The 20680-nt window shown below is 39.9% G+C and overlaps 1 protein-coding gene across 4 annotated transcripts; it reads right to left on the reverse strand.

The window, feature by feature from the left end:
- Positions 1–499: 499 nt before the first annotated feature.
- COPS5 (COP9 signalosome subunit 5) lies at positions 500–19528 on the reverse strand. Of its 4 annotated transcripts, none has more exons than XM_032801649.2 (8): positions 19231–19528; positions 18611–18845; positions 13582–13710; positions 12215–12280; positions 10055–10140; positions 6123–6234; positions 4458–4606; positions 500–1535 (listed from the first exon to the last, which is right to left on the reverse strand). In XM_032801649.2, exons 1-8 carry the CDS (start codon positions 19383–19385, stop codon positions 1451–1453), a joined length of 1017 nt encoding a protein of 338 aa, XP_032657540.1. In that variant the 5' UTR covers positions 19386–19528; the 3' UTR covers positions 500–1450. The 4 variants fall into 4 exon arrangements, with proteins under 4 accessions (XP_032657540.1, XP_032657546.1, XP_032657554.1 ...); XM_032801655.2 differs by having other exon boundaries at positions 19285–19410; XM_032801663.2 differs by lacking the exon at positions 500–1535 and adding an exon at positions 1929–4159 and having other exon boundaries at positions 19231–19410.
- Between the last annotated feature and the right edge of the window lie 1152 nt (positions 19529–20680).

The raw sequence follows: 20680 nt of genomic DNA on the forward strand, positions 1-20680 counted from the left end.
AAAAGGATAATGGTAGTAATATATGGTTACATAAACCTATGTATAACTAGATGGCTTAACTGCAAATTTGTTATTTGACTACTCAGCTATATCTTACATTTTCAATTACTATTTGGAATTCTTAAAAAGTCAACACACAAAATTTAAAAAGGCAACACATTAAAATGTGAAAGGGGGGGGGGGGGACACATTCAGCCCTCTTTCAAAAGCTTTGTTTCCTAATGGTGCCCCCTCACTTTAAATCCAAATTATGCACTCAGCAAAAATGGAGGTTTTGTGCATTTGCAAGAAGTCTCTGCTTTTCCTTGTTTTTTAAATCAAATCTACTTATTTTTAGTTAAGTACTTTAATAGACAGTGCACTAAGTACATACAGCACAAGAGTCTTCCAGAGAGAAATTTCATGGAGATCATCTCAAGCATGATAATCTATTAAGACTTAAAACTTTTGAATAAAAAAAAGAAAAACTTCACAAAAGACTAATATTTCAACTGCACACCTTTCTCTGGATGTTTATTTTAGTTTTAACATACACATTTTGTTTGCCACAATCTTCTTGTTCATAAGGAGGTTACTGACACTGTATTATACACATATAATAGGGTTACATCAAGGCTTTCAAACACTGAATTACTGGTCTTTCATAACTGCTGAGTTGTATGTAAAGAATAACTAAATTAATTTTATTTTCTATTCTCTAATCATATCTGGATGACATTAAGGCATCGTGTACTAATAATTCTATCACTGCCCTGGTTTCCATTCAGTTGCCACTCTTTTTTCTATGAAAGACAGTAGGGTATTAGCAAATAAATTCCACTGTATGGCTGCAAGATATTCTTAAAATACATGAATAAGAATAGACCCCCCACTGAGTCAATCTGCAAAAATAAGCTATTAGTGTTTCAATCAGAACTTTGTTTAAAAAACTAACCAAAAGGGATTCAAGGTTTTAAAATGAAAAGAAGAGTTGGGAAAGCATATTAAAATTGTGTTCTTAACAAAAATGGAATTTCTTAAATTAGCTTTATTGTCTCTCTAAACTAGATGAATTAGAAGAATTATTCTGGGGAAACAGCAGAAAATAATTAAAAGCTAGAAACAAGTGTTTACAAAATAAATCACTTCCTCATTTTTATTTTTTTTTATTGCAGATTGATAACAGATATAAATACTAAAGAGCAGCATCTAAAAACAGTCACATTTACTTTTCTTGTGAAACAATTATCCAAAATGGTGGTTTTATGATAGAGAACAAAGTTTACAATAAATTTCAGAACCATCTGTTCTTTAGAACTGGGCAAAAAGGTGGGAAAGATGATTTAAAATACTACAAATTAGCTGAATAATTATCCATTCTTACTTTAACTCCAAAACTGAACATGTCCAAAAGAAAGACATAACCAGTACTTTTTCAGCCTTGGAGATGTGTATCAGCTGGCGATGCGCTTCAAGCAATATTAATTTGATTAAACAGTTTATCCTTAATAACCTGAGACATCAATCCATGTATAGCTTCTATGGTGGTCTTGCAACTGGAAAACAAGCATAAATTCAACATTGGCTAAACACCGAACTGTCATTGTATTATAAGTTATTCAGCTGTCTCAGGAGTTCGGGGTGCCCATAACCCCATGAATCTTCACAACTGTCCAGATATGAAAAGTCACAGCAATTTAGTTGCTGTTGCCAAAAGCTATTTGTTATCTAAAAAGGTAAACTGACAAGCTCTTTACATTGCAAGAACCAATTTCAGACAGTACTTTTTGTCCAACAGTTAAGCCATTAACCTAAAATACAAGAAACTGAATTCAATCCATTATTTTAGGTTTTAATTTAACTATAGTAAAGGAAATATAAAACCTTGTACTCATGTAATAGAAAATCAGTTCCAATACTTAATTTCCCATATACACTTGCTAAAAAAAAGTATGTTCTGCTAATGGTTTTAGCATAACAAAACAAAGACACCACCCTCATTCACTTCTAAAAGAGTTAATAGTCTATATTTGATCAGTTCAAATCCCTGTAAAATTAGAAAGGAAAGAATCCACAGTACTTCACTGAAGCCGTGTCACTGAAGTGACACAGTGGATTGAAAAAGTTAAGTGTTCTTTTTTGTGACCCACAAGAACTTATTCACTCTAGATTCTAATAGCTTTTTAAGCTTGTTAATCAAAATGCTATGAAAATATGAAAGGACAATAACTATGCCATAACCTATAATGACCACACCGTACAATAAGTGATGGAGCAGCCATCACGCTTGCTGGAGGAAGAAATTTGAAAGGCATGGTGTGATTTTTACCGCAAGTTTAGAGCAGGTTAGCATGGGGACACTGATCCATCCTTTCCCACTAGGTGACCGGAAGAGAGGGGATACTATATAGGTCCATGGTCCAGATTAGCCAAAGTGTTGTTTTTTTCTACTTTCCCCACAGCAGTTGGCATGGAGGGGAAGGGCACCTTATTTGGGGAAAACATGGAACAGAAGTTAGGCTACGATGTCAGAACTCATTATGTAAATACGGCGTGGATGTCCAGTGTAGGTATTGTGTAGAGAATGGACACAGTGGTCAGACAAAATGGATTTGTGAAAGATTTAAAAGAGATATTAGTTAAAGGAGCAGAAGTGGGGGGCTCCTATGACTGGCACGGCTGGAAGCCAACCTCCTTGCTTTTACAGTCCCCACAACTCACATTCGAGAGAGAGAGAGAGAGAGAGTGTGAGTGTGTGAGGTCCCACCTGTGGGTTGGCTGGGGACCAGGATGGAAAGGGGAGGGCTGACAAAAGCCCCTGGATATATATGAAAATGATCATAGAATTACCTGAACTGTACACTTTTATCTGCCGGGTACTCCCAGACTGTTAAGTTGTGTTCTAATTAAAGCATCTCCAGTGCCTCCTGTCCTCCTTCCAGCATAGCTGGACAATGATGAGTTCTAGGAACACTTATTTGGAGTAAATTACTTGAAATGCTTCTTTCTTACTACACAACACAGGATGACATTTCATAGTTTGTAAAGCATCACTGTTCAACAGTTATATAGTGCCATAGATATACCTTATATGTAACCATACTGGAGATTAAATTAAGTGGTAAAAAAAAACTAATTTGGCAATTGATGAAAGCTAATGAAAAAGCAACAGGTGATCACAGAAGAGCTTCACATCCTGAAAAGGAGGTTGGGTAATTCTTTAACCAAACATAGGAGCCCTTCCCCATTCCGTTCCTTTAGCAAGCACCTTCTTTTTAAGTTCTTTACCAGGCCATCCATCTGGCTACTGGATGTCTTCCCCATGGAGCACCTGCACTGGACATCTGCCTCACACTTACAAAATGAGTTGTGATATACAGCCTAACCCCCTTTTCTCTTCACCATAATAAGCCAATATGGTTGTGATGGAAAAATTCCTTCCCAGCCTCCCTAAAAAGGAGCAACTAGCACAACACCCACAGCACGTCCTAATCAATATGATATTTGTCACCTTGAGGCGAGGCAGAGTGGGTGCTGCCTTGCTTGCTGCGTGCAAAAAAGTCTTCTAACCTGCCTTTTTATAACTGTCCGCACTTACATTCCCAGATGAATCAGTGTCATGCACACTCACCCCACCTACCCTTTTTGCAGCAGCTTCTGACCTCCTTCCTTTTCCTATCCTATCCTCCTACCCCTCTTCCAGCAAGCCAGGACAATGTCAACCCCCACCCTGCCACCCCCATTTCAGGTGCAGCACAGTCATTTGTGGTAGGAAGTGTTTTATGCAAAAGATGGGAAAAGGCAAGTCCTCAGTTTTTTAAAAGACTAACCACATGGTTTAGACAGAACTGTAAAATGCTGTATAGAGAGATGGCAAAGTCCTTAATGTATACATTGATTACTTGTATTTCTCTCCTCTTTCCCATTGTTGGAACCCACTTGCAAAAATAAAAAATGCAATGCTCAACCTATGCTAGCCTTTTGCATTTGACAAATTTCCTATATTTTGAATGGACTTTAACAGATATTTTTGATTAAAAACAGATCAACTAGAAATACAGAATTGGTTAACAACTTTAGTGGAGCGAACATAGAAGGTTGAAATGTCATTTTTATGATGCGCACCAAAGAAATGCCATGCTGAAAGCAGGTCAAAGGTCCCTAGCATCTTGTCTGGATGCTTCAGAAGACACAAAAGATTTACAAAACGTAGTAAACCCAAAGGGATTTCTTCATGGCTTCAGTTAATAAATAGTTTACTCACTGTAGTAAATACAAAAATTGTAATTGCCCTTGTGATGGAAATAAGAGGTATTTCAATTTCTAAATTACAGTAGTGTATTTTTTACTCTGACTCCTCCAAAATGTTTAGGAACTGGAGAATAACTCCCTACAGGTCATAGTTTAAAGTATATGAACTTAGGGTTTAAAACAGAATAGCATTTCTTACAAAAGAGAATCCAGACGTATTATCTCACCTGTCCCTTGTTGCTTTAGCAAGTTTGTCTTCTGATTTTCTGTCATGTGTCTCTAAACCCAACATGAAACTCCCTCGGCCCAGCTGGGCTTCTGACTGTTCTAACTTTTCAGACAAATCAAAGACTTGGCCAGTTGTGTAGTCAGCATTCTGTTGGAACAAAATACCATTAAATGTATTATAGATAGAGCTGTAAGTCATGCTGGTATTTATGCACAAAATACACAAGTAAGCAACCTCACAAACTACCTTTAAGTCTAAGTAGTGCTGGGCTTAGCTTGGCAGACTAGCTGGAGCTCAATAGATTATACACTGATCTAAATCTTGGAGCACCACAGATGGTGGGATATGGAGTATCTCCAAATTCACTGCAAGCTGAACAATTGAATTTAGAGTCAATGGTGGCAGAAGAAGATGGAGCCCATCACAGACACAGCAAAATCTTGACTTCATCACTAACATGTGAGGAAGCACTGAAGTGTCCTGCTCAACATGTAGCATCCTCCAAAATGATGGAAACTCTCCTACTTGTCCCTCCTAAGTCTGCTCCTTGTCTGGTATTTCTTCCTACAGCTCACAGGAATATATAACTACATGTCAACAGACTAGGCTCCTATGGACTGCAGGAACTGTTCAGTTTTCACAGATTAAAGTATTCAACCAAAGCCATATTAACATTGCTCTCTGTTCAACTTATGCAACCTCACTGAGAATAATGGATATTATTCTGCTCTAATTTACAAACTATGCAGTCCAACTGAATACAACAGACTAGCACAAGTATTACTGTGGGCAGAATCTTTTACTAGGCATGAAGTGCAAGCTGGAAAAAGTTTGACTTTCAAATCTCTATTCAAATTTGCAGGATTGGAAGTTAGGAAAGAAAAATATTTTTATTTGCAAATGCAGCAAATTTGATTTGGAATAATCAAGAGAACAGGGAGCCTCATAGTATCATTTTACAGAGTTGCTTTACAGAGTAAAAACACATATTAAAGACTGTGTGCATTCTATCCCTGTGACTAAAATAATCACTCTGCGTTGGATTTTTATTGAAGAAAGTGAATGAGATTTTAATCCAAAGTAAACAAGTATGTTTATAACAGAAATACAATGAATGCAATGGACGGTAGTTATCTAATGGTCAAGTAACAATTCCTACTTGAGGCACATGGTTACAGCAAAAAAAAGTCCCTTTTTAAAGATACTAAGTACGGTTTAAAAGGAGTTGTTATAATAAAATTAGTACCACCACCAATAATATCTAGCCTATATATGTGGTAACCTTTAATGGATACTAATTACTACTGTAAGGGGATACTAAATATTATGAGGGTACATTTAGTAAGGGGATACTAAATATTATGAGGGTTTAAAAAATAGATTTAACTGAAACTCATCTTAGACAATGAGAATAAACTAGTTAGCTTCACTTTCTGGTTATCAAACAGTAACAACAGAAAAATGTTTACAGAAAGGTTTTATTTATATAAATGAAAACTTTCCTCTATTATTTGGTTTTGTAAAACCTGATGCACAGAAAGGAAATCTGGAGTCAAAATTACTCAACAGTGTCCCATTAAGCAATTTGCAGCAGAGATCCCTGCCTCTAGCACCAAGGAGTGAGAGGTACCTGCACTCTTAAAGGATATGCTATTCTACTTACAGTAAGCAAACTAGAAGAACTGAGTGTGTTCACCCAATATTTGTTCCACAATAGTTCAAGCAATTTACGATCCAAAGATGATTTGAAGTAGGAGACCTCTAAAGCATAATACCTATTTAAAAAAAAAAAAAAAAAAAATCAAATTTTTCAAAGTTAGCTACCAGTCAAAGATTTTACAATCAAATCCTCGTGGTCATAGGCATCTGAAAAGGAATAAACAGAAAGTAAATGCATTTCTCAAAAATGCATAAGACTAATAGAACACCGATGTGACAAACTGCACAATGTTTTAGGGTTCAACAGTAACACACCTTAAGATCTACACCATCTTCCAAGAACGTTTCTCTGAGGAGGGATTTCCCTCCTGTGTTAAATGTATGAAGTTTTAATAGTTATAACTAACCAAATGCTGTTTTCTTCATCGGCTTACCTTCTGTTGTAACACATCATCTTTGGGGTCAGCTACTGTCCTTTTAATAGTGTTTATATAGTGCATATTACAAAGAGGCCCTGATCCTGATTGGGACCTTTGGGTGCTATCATAATATTAGTATAATTTATATATAAAAGTAAACTGAAATACTGCTGATCTAGTGGAATGTGATAAGTGGCAATGTTGGATAGTCGTAAGCTTAACAAAGGGCCTATTTATCCTTTGTTATGTATCTTATGTTAAGAAGACAAATTTTCCTGATATTACAGAATTCACAACAAAGGAATAAGGAAGATAAGCTATTCCATTTTGTTTTAAATACATGATTCCTATTGCATCTTACAAGGCAGCAGTACATGTTGCAACCTTCTCTGCTGCTCAGATATCATTATACTGAAAGTAAAAAATATAAGGTTCTGTATGTTTAAAAAATACTTATTTCTTCCATTAAGCTGTTTTATAAATACAGATGTATATAGAAAGCCTTGCCAATTGAAGAACATACCCCTTTCCTATTAGTGGGAATTCATCTTAAATGTGTAAATCAAAAGGAACCCTCCTACCCTCCCTAGCTCATGCCTTCTACAGATTATCTCTTTTAATGTACTCATTCTGAAGTGCTTGCAAAATGGATTGAGGCCTCCAAGAAGAGAGAGAAATCAGATTTGTAAAGGAACAAAAAGGATGCAATAGGACTGGAGGAGAAAAGAGATCTGTACATTTGTTTTTAAGTTATATTACAATTTTTCAAACATCTGTTACAAGCAATTCTCAGAAGGCTATTGGAGGATGTGATGCTCCTGAAACAAGAAATTTCATGTAGGATTTAATAAAAGGAGAACCTGACATGCCCATAAGGTAATCTTCACTTTAAGCTATGCAAGAACATTTCTATCAAGGTACTAAAGGGTCATACTGAGAGTTGGAACGTGAGGTACAATTTTTTGGGGTATCAGAGAAGTGAAGTTAAGTTAAACGATTGCTGGGCTTCCTGTTCTTGCATGGCTACTACAGCATTTACACGGTTTTATTTTGATGCGGCTATAACTACCACTTGTGCGTTATCCAATTAAAATCACTAAAACATTATTTAAAAAAAATATTGCCTGTCTTTCCTTGTCACTGCACATAGTTATTTTTGAATAATTTAAATTAAATTATTTAAATGGCACAGATCCACTAATCCATTAGCAATGATATATTAATCCTGCTCTTGGGAGAACTGTTTGGTAAAACTCAACCATATTAGGAAAAATGCACTTATAAGTGAAATCTTCTAATGCTGACCAATTCAACCACATAAACAAGCTAGAAAGCCAAAATAACAATAATAGAGTCTTTTACAAAAATTGATTATTAAACTTTATAATGTTGTGATGCAGAGAAAGATCCTCACTTCAGAGAAAAATTAGGCACAAAGGTGAATTTCCCAAGGAAATCTGTGGCAGAATCAAAATTAGATCCTTGATCTCCTAATTCCCAAGCCTGTGCTATAATCATCTGACAAATAAATCAGTGAATAAACTAGTAAAAATAAAGAAAAATGATGGCCAATTTAAAATATCACGGAAGAGCATATGTGTGTGTGTGTCTGTCTGTCTGTCAGGTCATATATCTACAAATATACAATTGAAGACAATTGTAAAATGTAAATTAACATGCCAAATATAATTCCTTTTAAAAAATTAAATGGCAAAAAGTTTCACATTTGTAAATTTACAAGCTAAATGCTTTTTCAACATTAATTGAGGTGCTTATCATTAGGAATTGACACTTTAATTAAGAGAGATGGCATTTGGTATAACACACAAAACCTATTTAGCATTTCCTCAAAGACAACCTCTCAACTAAGTACTGTAATAGAATAGCAGCCAAAGACGAGGTAAAAGTGCACCCACTGAGACTGATGTATAGGCTGAGAAGTGTTGGAATGCAGTCACTCCCAAGGGCAGGCGGGGGTGGTGGTGGGGAATTGGACATGTGTATAAGATTATAAAGCAGTAGCTCTGTTTTTCTACCCAGTGCCCACTGGAATTGCCAGCATATCAGGACCCAAACACAAAAGCTCATTAAGGTAGGAAAGAGAAGCCTAGAGAAACTATCACTAAAACCAGAATTACAAACCGTGGTACAAACACTAGTGGGTGGAAACAACTATTCTAATCTTCTGTGGTACAAATAATTCATTCACAATGCAGGAGAAGGAACATCAGAGACACCACAGTGTTAGCAACTCCTCACCCAACAGGTTAAAGCATAGTGTCTGCAATTTCAACCCCTCCTCTTTTTTCACGGCTATCTTCCACTGGGGAAGATTGAAAGTCCTCTTCTGTAAATCTTTCCATGTAACTTCAAGAAAGGTAATGACTTAGAACAGATACTAACTAGCTATCTGAGAGGAAGACTATTATGGTAATTACTACATTTTTCATAAAATTTAAAAATTCCATTTATCTGTGAACAGATTAAAAATGGCAGTGGTAAATTTAAAGAAAAAATCTAATGCAACAGAAATGCACAAACAATCACACTTCATCTAGAAGGTTTGCTTTATAATGAATAGTCAGAATGACTAGCAATTAAGTGTTTGCCAGGGATTTCTACTTTGATGGTAATGCAAATAATTATTAATAGTTACCAGCTGAGATTTTTATAGAGCTTTATTTTTTTAAGTGCATAGTCTTCAAGTTGTTAGTTTGGAAAAGGGAAAAGTGTTCTTTTTTTGGGTTAATATGACAGGAAAGCCTCGAAAGACTATATATATTGCCAATAATGCAATTTCCCACAACTCTCCAGAGTTTTAACTACCTATCCCTTTGGAGTCCAGCCCTTCATCAACATATGAATCATTCAGCATGTAACTCATTAATTCTAGCAAGAGTTGTATGCATAAGTACGAAATGTACCAAAGAGATAATTTGCTCTCCCAAGTGAATGGGTTTTAAGTAATATTTTACATCAGACATAATAAACTCACAATATGAATTTGATAATTATTTTGAACACTGATTCTGAGTTCAAGAGCTCTCAACTGGGGTTGCAAACTTCAGTTGGGTCATGAGGACAGGTATAGAGCAAAAATTGCTAAAACCAAATGACCTCTAGGACTAAAAGAAAGCAAACTAACAGGAGAGGAGAAGCAGCTCTTTTTCCTGCCTCTTTTGATGCTATCAGCCCATTCTCCTTGCAGCAGCTCCTCTTTCCAACCCTACTACACTCTGCTCCAGAGAAGCTATGCTCGAGGATGGCAAGATGCTAGCTGCATTGATCCAGCTGCTCACAGCATTCATCTGGCTCACTGAAGCAGTGGTCCCCAAACCACCTCCCTGCTGAATGACAGCTAGCAACACTTCTCCATAAAGCTAGCAGCAGAAGAAAACAAAGGCTTGTAGTATTTGGGCCACTGCAAGAAACCATGGCATTTAGGGCCATGGTAGAAGGTGGAGAAAGATTGAGACTTTCTTCTTATGATTCAGATAATAATTCATGAGTTACTTACTGTTTACAGTGTACACCAAAGTCTTCTATTTTATTAAGTGGAATAGTCTGGTATTCTGAAGGACCTTCATCTGGAGGCTTAAAGCCCTGAAAAGTTAAACAAACAGCATCCAGGACAGTAAGTGGAAAAGTAGTAGATACATTTAGTCATGCAAAAGAAAGAAGTCATTTTAAGTCTGCTTGCAAATGCTGTTCAAGTTCCCAATAAAGACACCAACTTCCATAGGAAAACAGATGGCCCAGCAGACTTATGGATTCTGGAATCTTCTCTCTTGATCCTTGGTTCATCTAGCCTGGGTTAACAGTCATTAGTATTTGACTGATGTGCAGAAATGTGTAGGAAGTAAGTTGCTGATCTCAGACCAGTTCTCATTGGGCAGATATCCCCACCAGAAGTGGCCATATCGTTTTCTCTTAGGGCAATGACGGAAAGGGCAGGGAGGCCAGACTACTCACTTCATCCCTAGAAATGACTGCGCCGGAACAGGATTGACAAAAACTAGCACAGTAGTGAGATGAACCCTGCACTACTATTGCCCACCTTGTACCTGGTCCCAGAACTTCAATCTCCAATTTAGTCAATAGCAGCCTTCACAACCACTGAACTGGCAAATACCACCCACCTGAATCATTTCCATTCGTCCTCTTAAAACATACTGCTAAAATGCACGTCTAACTGTGATTTGGTTTCGAAGTTCAAGTTAAAATTTCTTTTTCCTGTTTAGTGCACTGAAAGTATTTATATGAGATTTTTTTTGGTTCATAGATGAGTATTTCTTGTTGTCGGAACTTATTTCTTTTTGTTTAGAAAAATAGTCTATGCAGATCTGCTGTTCATTTGTAACAAAAAAGGTACTGCATGAATGAAATGGGGAATTTTTCACACATTTTTACAATTACAAGGTGATGCCGGATTAGAGTATTCCATAACACAATAATGTTTCTATTTTCTTATAATAGGATCCACTAGCCCAGATTCTCATGTCCAGAGTCATTTTGACTTCACCTGTACTCTGCATGAACGTAAAGGTCCATGCTAACAAATCACATTGCAGAAGTAGGCCTCAATCCTGCAAAAACATGCTTAATTTCATACGCCATGAGCAATCCTACTGAAGCCAACAGAACTACTCATAGTGCATAAGAATGTGTGTAAGTCTTTGCAGGATTAGGGGTTTAACTGGAATTCAAGGCAGTGTAATGATACTTGATTATATCTCAACTAAGTTATACTTTTATTTCTCTATCATTGATAGAAAAACTTAGATTTCAGCTTTCAATAATTTCAAGTTAAAATAGGTATCTTAAGCTTGATATGTTATTATTTGCAGCTTAAAATTTCCATTTCAAAATGTGGTAGTTTATTTTTTGTTTTATCCTGTGAATCTGTACACATTTCTTTGAAAAGACTGTCAAAAATAAAAGTAAAAAGAACAAGGAGTACTTGTGGCACCTTAGATACTAATAAATTTATTTGGGCATAAGTTTTCATGGGCTAAAACCCACTTCACTGGATGCATGTATGAGATTTTGACTCTTGCTTTTCTCAAAGTAATCGCAATATAGATTCCCAGGTTTAAAAATATGTGCAGCCAAAAGCTGATTTTTGAACTAAGAAAGCATACATTTACTATTTCTTCTTCCCTGTAACAGTTCAAATTCTTATAGATCTATGCCACAGAAACTTTAGAAGTAGCACAACTATATTTAACTGCTGTAATTATGTTGCAGCTCCAATATCTAAAAATACATTTAATACAGCAGGGAATAAAACTCTGTGGAAAGAAGACTATAATTCCACCTCTCTAAACACAAACAACATATAAAGACGACTATTTAAGTACAAAAATACCCAGATTTATTATTTACGTCTGTTAGTAATGCAGTGGAATCCTGAAACAGGAATCAGATTATTTACCAATGTTATTTTTCTTCTAAGAGGCATACATAATATGATGATATTTTAATACTTATTGTAAGTTAGAAAAAAATTACATCTTTTGCTGAAAAAGGAAGATACAGAATATAAAGGAAAAATAGGTCAGATTATGTGCTTTTCAGTCTTAACAGTGACTCTTAAAAATGTGATCCATGCATTTAGTTGTATACAGTTTAATAACCTTGATGATAACCATATACTTTTTTTAACCTTAACTTTTACCTTGGGATATGTTCTAAAAGCGCCAAGATTTACTTTTCCTGCAGATATTGTTCTTGTTGGATCAATCTGTAAAAATATAGGTGATTTTTGATATATGCAGGTGGCATGCTTATTTATCTATTTTAACTTTATAGTTATTACACTGAATCACTGTAACTTGAAAAGTTGCATTATGTTCTGCAATAAAGCACAGTACTTTTGTAATTGACATCAATTTATAAGGAGCACTCATGAAAAGAAAGTGGAACATCAACAGCTGCCTATTAATCCCACTTCTCTACAGTAACAGAATGGGAAATATCAGTCTCAGGAAATCCTGTACTAGTGCGTGTGATAAAAATGTTACCATCTGTCAGTCAATACATTGGTGATACTTATTGCATTTAATTTTAACCCCCGCAATAAATTAGGGATGGAAAAGACCTATTAGACCATCTAATCTATTCTGGGGATAGGGCAGGAGGATAATGCAGGATTATTCTCTACAATCTATTTACTAGTGCATTGGCCAGTTTCATTTTACTAGTAAAACTGAAGGGGCTTCCAACATTTCCTTGGGAGACTATGCCACAACATAATAGATCTTAGTGTCCAGAAGTTTTTTCTAATATTTGATCTATACTTTTCTAATTTAATCCCACAATTTTAGTTAGACTGCCAACTATTCCTTAAATAATTTCATTCTTTGTTGGTGTTTACACTCTTTAGTAGAGCAAGTGATTATGTAAATTGTTGTTTAAACCAAAGGCTACATTTTTATTTCAATTGTGACCTGCAGTCCTCAGGGGTTGGAGGGCCCAGTGAATTTCCTCAGAATATATAAAAAAAAGAATTTTGTACAACTCTCTGATGCCATGTCAGTGACTTCATGTTATATAAGGAATACCACAGTTTTGTGAGCAATTTTGTACGGTGTCCCTTACTACAGAAGGTTGAGAGAATCACAGAACTAGAGTTTTTACGTCTAAGGCAGAAGGCTCAGTGTGGGCTATTCAATTCTTCGATGAAGTAACAAGCATGATTCCTAATCTAAGATTAGAGAAAAGATTTTAACAGACTACACCTGGAATGATGAAGAGAATGAAAGCTCTCCAGTCCCAGCGAACAAATTTGTTTGTATACCATTGTCTTGACTTTCTCTTTAGCCCAGAAAGCTTGGAAAAGGAGATATACTGATCTGAAGCCTGGATTCTACACCCCCATTAAAAAAAAAAAAATACTATCAGAGGATTATTTAAAGGTATATATAGAGAGATATATAGATAAAAACTACAAGTAAATATTTTCACCTCAACACAAAGATATTAAGTTATTGCACCATTCTGTCAGTCTATGGAATGCTTAACTAATAAACTTCTAATACTTACAACCACTGCCACAAATGGTTCCTGAAATTGCTGGTTAAGCATCTGAGTACTGACATCAATCCCTGAAAGCCAGCAACCATAGCCAGGGTGGCTGTGGTACCAGCCAATTGCATTTTCTAGACGACCAACCTAATGAAGTGAAGGGGAAAGAAATACATATAGTTAAAAGTCTCTGCACATAAAGAAAGTGACAGATGCCCTCTTTTGGGCTTTTAGCATACTGCAGATACATTATGGGGAAGAAAAAATGCAAGTATCTACATGCACTACTATGCCAAGTTTCAAAACCTATATGTTTATTAAATAACCTAAACCTTCTCTGGTTAAAATGTTTTTAGAAGTCATATGGCACAAAGTTATAGCTACACTGATACTAACAACTTAATTCCTGGCATCCACCAATTGGTTTTTCCAACATGCAATATCAGAGGTGCATTCTTTTGGATTTATACAGGACAACCAGTTCTGCTGAATATAGGCCTTGTAACAAGAAACTCAAATCACTAAAATAATAATACAAGACAGAACACAGTGTCTGATTTGCATCCATTGTAATCAATGGATGTTTAGCCACCAACTTTAAACAGAAGCAGGATCTCGCTTAAAATAAAAGCATCTTTTACTTGCTTTACGGTTTACATACTTAATAGATACAGACAGAAAAACAGATCATTTACACATCACTACATTCTTCTGAGAGAGTAATACTTTTTGGTCTTATTAACCCTACAGGTGAGATCTGATTAAACGAACACAGAAGTCAATGTCTCCATCTGATATAAGGGGATACTCTGAACTTGCTATCAGTTAATTTAAAAAAACAAAACTATTTTCAGATATCATAGGTTGACCCTCTCTAGTCCGGCACCCTCGGGACCTTACCGGTTCCAAACCAGAGAATTTGCCGAACCATGGGAGGTAAATGCAGAATGCCAGTGGATCTCCACAGGCCCTGGAAGAAGAGGTGCAGGCATGCTGCAGCACCCCCAGGCTTTGCACCCAGCATGGCCCCTTGCCCAGGGTCCTGGGCGCTGGCCCCTCACCCGGGGTCCCGGGCGCCAGCCCAGGTCTTCCCCCATCATCCTGAAGACTGAACGCTGCGGATCAGCTTTTCACAGCACTCCAGAAGCTCTGGGAGGGAGGAGGAGGAGTTGGTAAGCCCAGGGCCACCACCGTGTGAGAGGCATGGGGGGGAAGGGGGAGCTTGACGCCAGGGAATGCTCCGCATAAATTTTTCCCAGTGGGTTCTCCAGCCCCGGAGCACCCATGGAGTTGGCACCTATGCCAGACCACAGATGTTGCCGGACGGAGGAGTGCCGGATTAGAGACGTTCAACCTGTACTGAAAACATCCCTCACCCAGAGCCTATGAAAGAGAATGCACATGAGCTCCTCATTGAACAGTGAATGATAATGAAGTCATCATAGTAGTGCATGAGACTAATAGCAAAAGTGACCATCAACAAAATTAAGAAGCTGATTACATATCAAAGTGCTCAACAGCGCAAAGTAAAAAGACTGCAGAAAAAATATGTCTTTCCCACTCTGTTAGAAGTAACCTGTAAGATTATAAACAATTGGCACAAATTTTTCAGATGAAAATGTAATGTTCACATTAGCAAGATCACCGTAACAAACAAATATACATAATACTAATATTTTTCAGATACACATGCATGTATTATTGACAAAACAAGCTAGATTAAAATAAATCTCAAAATCACCTGCTTAAAATGGGATAGGAAGGTACCTAAAACAGTCTGAATAAGCATAAAGTTATATTTAAGAAGATAAGAAAATAGCATTCCGCAATTTTGTTGAGAAACCACAACTTTTAAAACACATCACAACCTGTTTATAGTTGCTGCAAATTTGCATGATACTGCGAGCCACTCACTCAAATTTAACCCAGATGCCCCTCTGTCATGACCCAATAACAGTGCTGGGTTTACAGTGGTGCCATGGAGCTGGACCCATGCTCAGAAGGGTCCCCGGCCTGCTCTGCTTTGCACTGTGCCAAGACCCCACCAAACCGCTGGCTTCCCCCACCTGCCCACCATTTGCTCCTCTCGGCCTGCTGGCCGAGGACTCCTCTTCACCTCTAGCCCCACCCGCTGGCTTCTCTCTGCCCCGTGGCCAGACCCCAGTGCACCTCCAGCTCCAGGCAGTCTCTGCTTCCCACCACCTGTGGGACCCTACTTGTCTCCCTGGAGCTGAGCTGCCTGGTACTGGTGCAGAAGCCTGGCCAGTCTCAGCTGGGGGGGGGGGGGGGGGGGGGAAATGGGGGGGGGGGTGGGGGGGGCCCCCCGGGGAGGGGGGCCGGGGGGGGGGGGGGGGGGGGGGGGCGGGAATAGTGTGAGGGGCTTGGCTGGGCCCTCCAGGCAAGTGGGTCCTGAGAGAGGCTGGCTGGGGCAGGCCCTAACCTGGCTGATCGCACCACTCCTGAGGGGCCAGAGCAATTCCCTGCCCCAGGACCTGCACTGGTAGCACAACACGGCAGACAGTTGCCTCCCAGCAGGGCTGGTGAACGCAGCCAGTAGGCAGGGCATGGGGGAGGAGAGCCTGGGGGTGCGGGGCTATTCAGGGGCAGGGAAGAGCTGTGTGTGGTGGGGCACTAGGGAGTGGGGGTTCTGTATGGGATGCTGGGCAGTTGTGGGGCTGTAGTCAGGGGTTGCTGTGCAGGGCGTTGTGCATTTATGGCAAGGTTGGGTGGGGACTGGGTATAATGGGTCTAGGGGGGCTCTGGCCATAGGGAATTGGAGGGCTGTTCCAGTGTTGGGTGGGGGGGCTCTGTGGCGTGGCATGGGCCCACCCCTGAGGGGAAGGGGCATGCTGGCAGCATGGGGCTGGGTGGGCCACTGTGCATCTGGCAACTGCCAGTTTGTAAATAGTGCCCTTGCACTGGGCTGGGTGGAGCAGGGCCGCCCACATCAGGCCATGCCCCGGCCAACCACTCGATCCAAGAACCGACCCCCCCGCCGTCACCATGCTCCATTGCCTCTATAGAGGCCCACAGATATATTTGGCACCAGGCCCACAAAAGGTTTATCTGACCTTCCCAACAGGAGGTGGATGAAAAAGGCAGGGCCGGGCACACCCATGGATTGGGGCAGAGATCCCTGGGGCGGTCACCCCATAGGTGCAAATCCACCTCCACCAGGTGGCATGGGCTAGGCCTAACACACACCAGCAGCAGCTCCTGTGTGACCTGGAAGAATTCACCTCTTGCGGCTGCCCAGTGAGTGGGGCTTGTACTTCCCACAGGGCCCTGTGCCACGGGAGAGGGTAGCCTGGGTGGTGCCAGCCCCCACATGGCCTCCAGAGGTCTCTGAGCTGGGACTGGTTCTAGTGTCCTGGGGAAAGCCCACTACCCAGGGATAGGACAAATGGGGGTGGGGGGAAATCCAGCTCATTGGAGGGCAAAGGACCCTACTGCCAACTCAACAACCCTTTCTATTTTTGGGTTTTTTGTTTTAATGGTATTTGAACTGGCCATAACAAAACAGCAAATTACTAAAAATATAACTGTGGTTGTAAAAAAGTTGTAATTTTTTAAAACAAAAATGACCTCTAGCGTGCATGCTCTTTTCTCATATATTATAATCTAATCCAGGGGTAGGCAACCTGCAACACGCGAGCTGATTTTCAGTGGCACACACACTGCCTGGGCCCTGACCACCAGTCCGGGAGGCTCTGCATTTAATTTAATTTTAAATGAAGCATCTTAAACATTTTAAAAACCTTATTCACTTTACATATAACAACAGTTTAGTTATATTACAGATTTATAGAAAAATCTTCTAGAAGCATTAAAATGTATTACTGGCATGCAAAACCTTAAATTAGCGTGAATAAATGAAGACTCAGCACACCACTTCTGACAGGTTTCTGATCTCTGATCTAATACAATTTCCAATTTATATTGAAATCTATAAGTAAACAAAGTGTAAATATAGCAGAAATTCCCTAATCCTGCAATCTGAGCTGCATCACTAACTTTAGGAGAACTCTGCACAAATGAAACGATCTGCCCAGTCGCATCAGATATAGTTAATACAGTAAAACTTTTAAAGTATAGACAGGGCCTTATTAAAACTAATTAAACCAGGAGAACTAGATGGGATATAATTCTCATTCTGCACCACAGGACTATCAAGCTTTCAGTAGACGATTAAAATAAAATAAGTATATGATGTGGTAGATGAATATAAGAGCAGCTCCAACATGGGACAAACTCTCTAGATCTACCAGAGATTAAAGCTCTACTTCTGTCTGCAGTGACCCTACTGGAAGATCAGGGCCTAAATGTGAATGTAACATGGGAACTTTGTATGGTGGAGAAAAGAACTATTTCAGTTGTTAATCCTTCCTTCTTGACTCAAATATTCATAGCTTATCAAATGCAATTACTAGTAAACACTATTGACAACTATATACTCCTTTATTTTTATTTTTTCTTCCCAAATGAATTTTGGTTTTTTTTTTTTTTGATGGAAAACAAAAAGATTATCCAAAAAAAAAAAAGCAGATAAAACAACACTATACCTATTATGTATATGCTATATAGCAACCAGATAAGACAGTTGTAAAATACAAAGATTTTATGCTTGACACTAACTTTAAATTTTATGCCACAAATAATTGTGTTAAATTTGTGAATAAGCTCCTTTGCTATTCCACTCTTGAGCAACCGACTGCACCCATAAAAACATTTCCTAGATGATGAGCACAAATGTAAAGGAAATTACACTCAATTAATTGGTGACCCAACTCTGAATTTAAACTCAGATCTACAAAGGTGAAAGAACACTGCAATATTTAAATATGATAAACAAAGATATTAAACATACATGAGAAAAAAAAAAAAGAGAACTATCAATTTTTTATTGGTCCTGATCTTGTGCATGTATATCCTGGTGATGGAAACTTTATAAAAAACCTACATAGACTATCTCAAAACCCAGTGTAAATTACAACACGATTTGTTGTTACTGTAGTGCCAATGAAAAGTCATAGCTCTCTCTATTTACCTGTTTTGCATTTTCTATGTATGCAGCCATATATTCATATGCAGCAGCCTGAGCATTGACTCGAGTTTCAGTGCCTTCTACCGGTAAAGCAAAGCTGTCCATGATAATCATGGTTTCCCCATCCACTTTCCCAAGCATCAGCCCCATCACTTCCAGATTGCCCCCAGACCGGGCATGCATGACCATCTTCAGCAGGGCCAGGGCGGAGATCTTGCAGTATCTGAAGTAGTGATTGCTGCAAGAAAAAACAGAGAGATACTAGCAAGAAGCCAAGTATCTGACCTAAACACACACAGGAAACGAATGCAAAACACAGGTGAAGAAGGTTTATTATAACAGAGCCCCGTCTCAACCCTCTCCCACTCCGGGGTCGCTCCTTGGTTCATGACCCAAAGTACCCCGGTAGCCCTCCCTGCTCCCCCGCTGCCTCCCCACCTATCCCCCCTTCCAGCCCCGCTACCTCTCCAGGCCACCGCCACCTCGCCCCCATTATCCTGAACTCCCTCCCGGGGCCTCGCGTCCCAGGCCCGCCCCGCTCGGGTATCCCGACTCCTCACCCCCAGCCCCGCCCCCTCCCAGCCAGGCCCAGCCGCCCGCCCGGCCCCGGCCCCGGCTCTCACTCCTTGGTCCAGGGCTTGGCCGCCAGGATCTCCTGCTGCTGCTTGCGGTCGTACTTGTAAATCTCGTCGATGCTCTGCGCCTCCTGCATGTTGTTGGCCAGTTCCCAGCTCTTCTGCGCCATTCCGCTCCCGGAGGCGCCGGCCGCCGCCGCCATCCCCCCACCGCCTGACCAGGCCGCCGCGCAAACCACGTGCCGCGCGGGAGAAGGGGGGGAGCCCAGCCCCGGAATGTCCTAGAGCAGCCTAGGGGAGGCTCGGGAATGGTACATTCCGCAGGGCCTGAGACACCCCTTAGCTTAGCGCGCCCTCTAGCGACCAGCGTCGGAAGTGCCGCCCGAGCTCTGCTCAGCGAACCTCGCACGGCTGCCAGCGGGGTGATGCGTATCCAACGCGACACAGACGCTCCCGTGGCTACGCAGGTGCGCTCACGTATTAACACATGCAGGATTGGTATTCGCGGACGCATGTGCAACGCAGGGATGTTCAAATCTGGAAATTAAGAGTTAGGGCCTGGGATCAAGAGTTGCTAAATCTCATGATTTTATCATGAGTCTCCTGATATTTAGCGTAAAGAGTGGAAGCAGAGACGCTTATCTGACAAAAAAATATTGATAAGATTTCTCATTCTTGATTTTCACTCCCATTTTTTAATAACAAACTGCCCCCACAACTCTCGCCCTCATAAATCACAATTGTGGAAACACTGCAATGATAGTTCTTTCACAAACGTTTTGGCATAATTTTTCTGTTCATTGTCAGAGAGGCCAGTGATTACTATGCCTCCCCTTCTACAGTCACATACCTGTGATCATCTAGACCAGAGATTATTAAATATTCCATCAAACTATCTGATTACATTTTTTTTTCCTGACGATTTTCCTCCAAACTTTTACACTCTGGAGGTACCCTTTAATTTTAAAAGTAATTTTACTGATGGTTGAGTGCCCTGTGTATGAACTCTGTGTGAGGAGGGGAGATTCTGCCTATGGAGAATCCCAGAGGGCATGGACTTCTGTGTGTTGGCCCTGTACATTCGTGAGGGAAAGGAGGGTTCTCTGTGTATGTGATCTTTCTCTCTCCCTCTGTGTGCTGTGTATGGGAGGATGGGGGTGTCTGTGGGAGGAATCACTCTATGCTGTGGTGGGAAGATAGGGTAACCAGGCGGCAAGTGTGAAAAATCGGGACGGGGGTGGAGGGTAATAGGCACCTATAGACGACAAAGCCCCAAATATCGAGACTGTCTCTATAAAAATCGGAACATCTGGTCTCCCTACAGGAAGATGCCAGAAGTCCTTTGCATGAGATATGTGTTTGTGGGATGCTGTTGTACGTTGGCAGGAGGGGCTCCTCTGTGTACAAGCTGTCTGTGGGATTTATGTGGATGGAGAGGAAAGGGGTCCTCTGTGTATGGGGTGTGGTCTCCCGCGGAGCAGGGACTGGCTCCCTGCCC

This window comes from Chelonoidis abingdonii, chromosome 2, assembly GCF_003597395.2.
Source record: "Chelonoidis abingdonii isolate Lonesome George chromosome 2, CheloAbing_2.0, whole genome shotgun sequence".
Lineage (NCBI taxonomy): Eukaryota > Metazoa > Chordata > Testudines > Testudinidae > Chelonoidis > Chelonoidis abingdonii.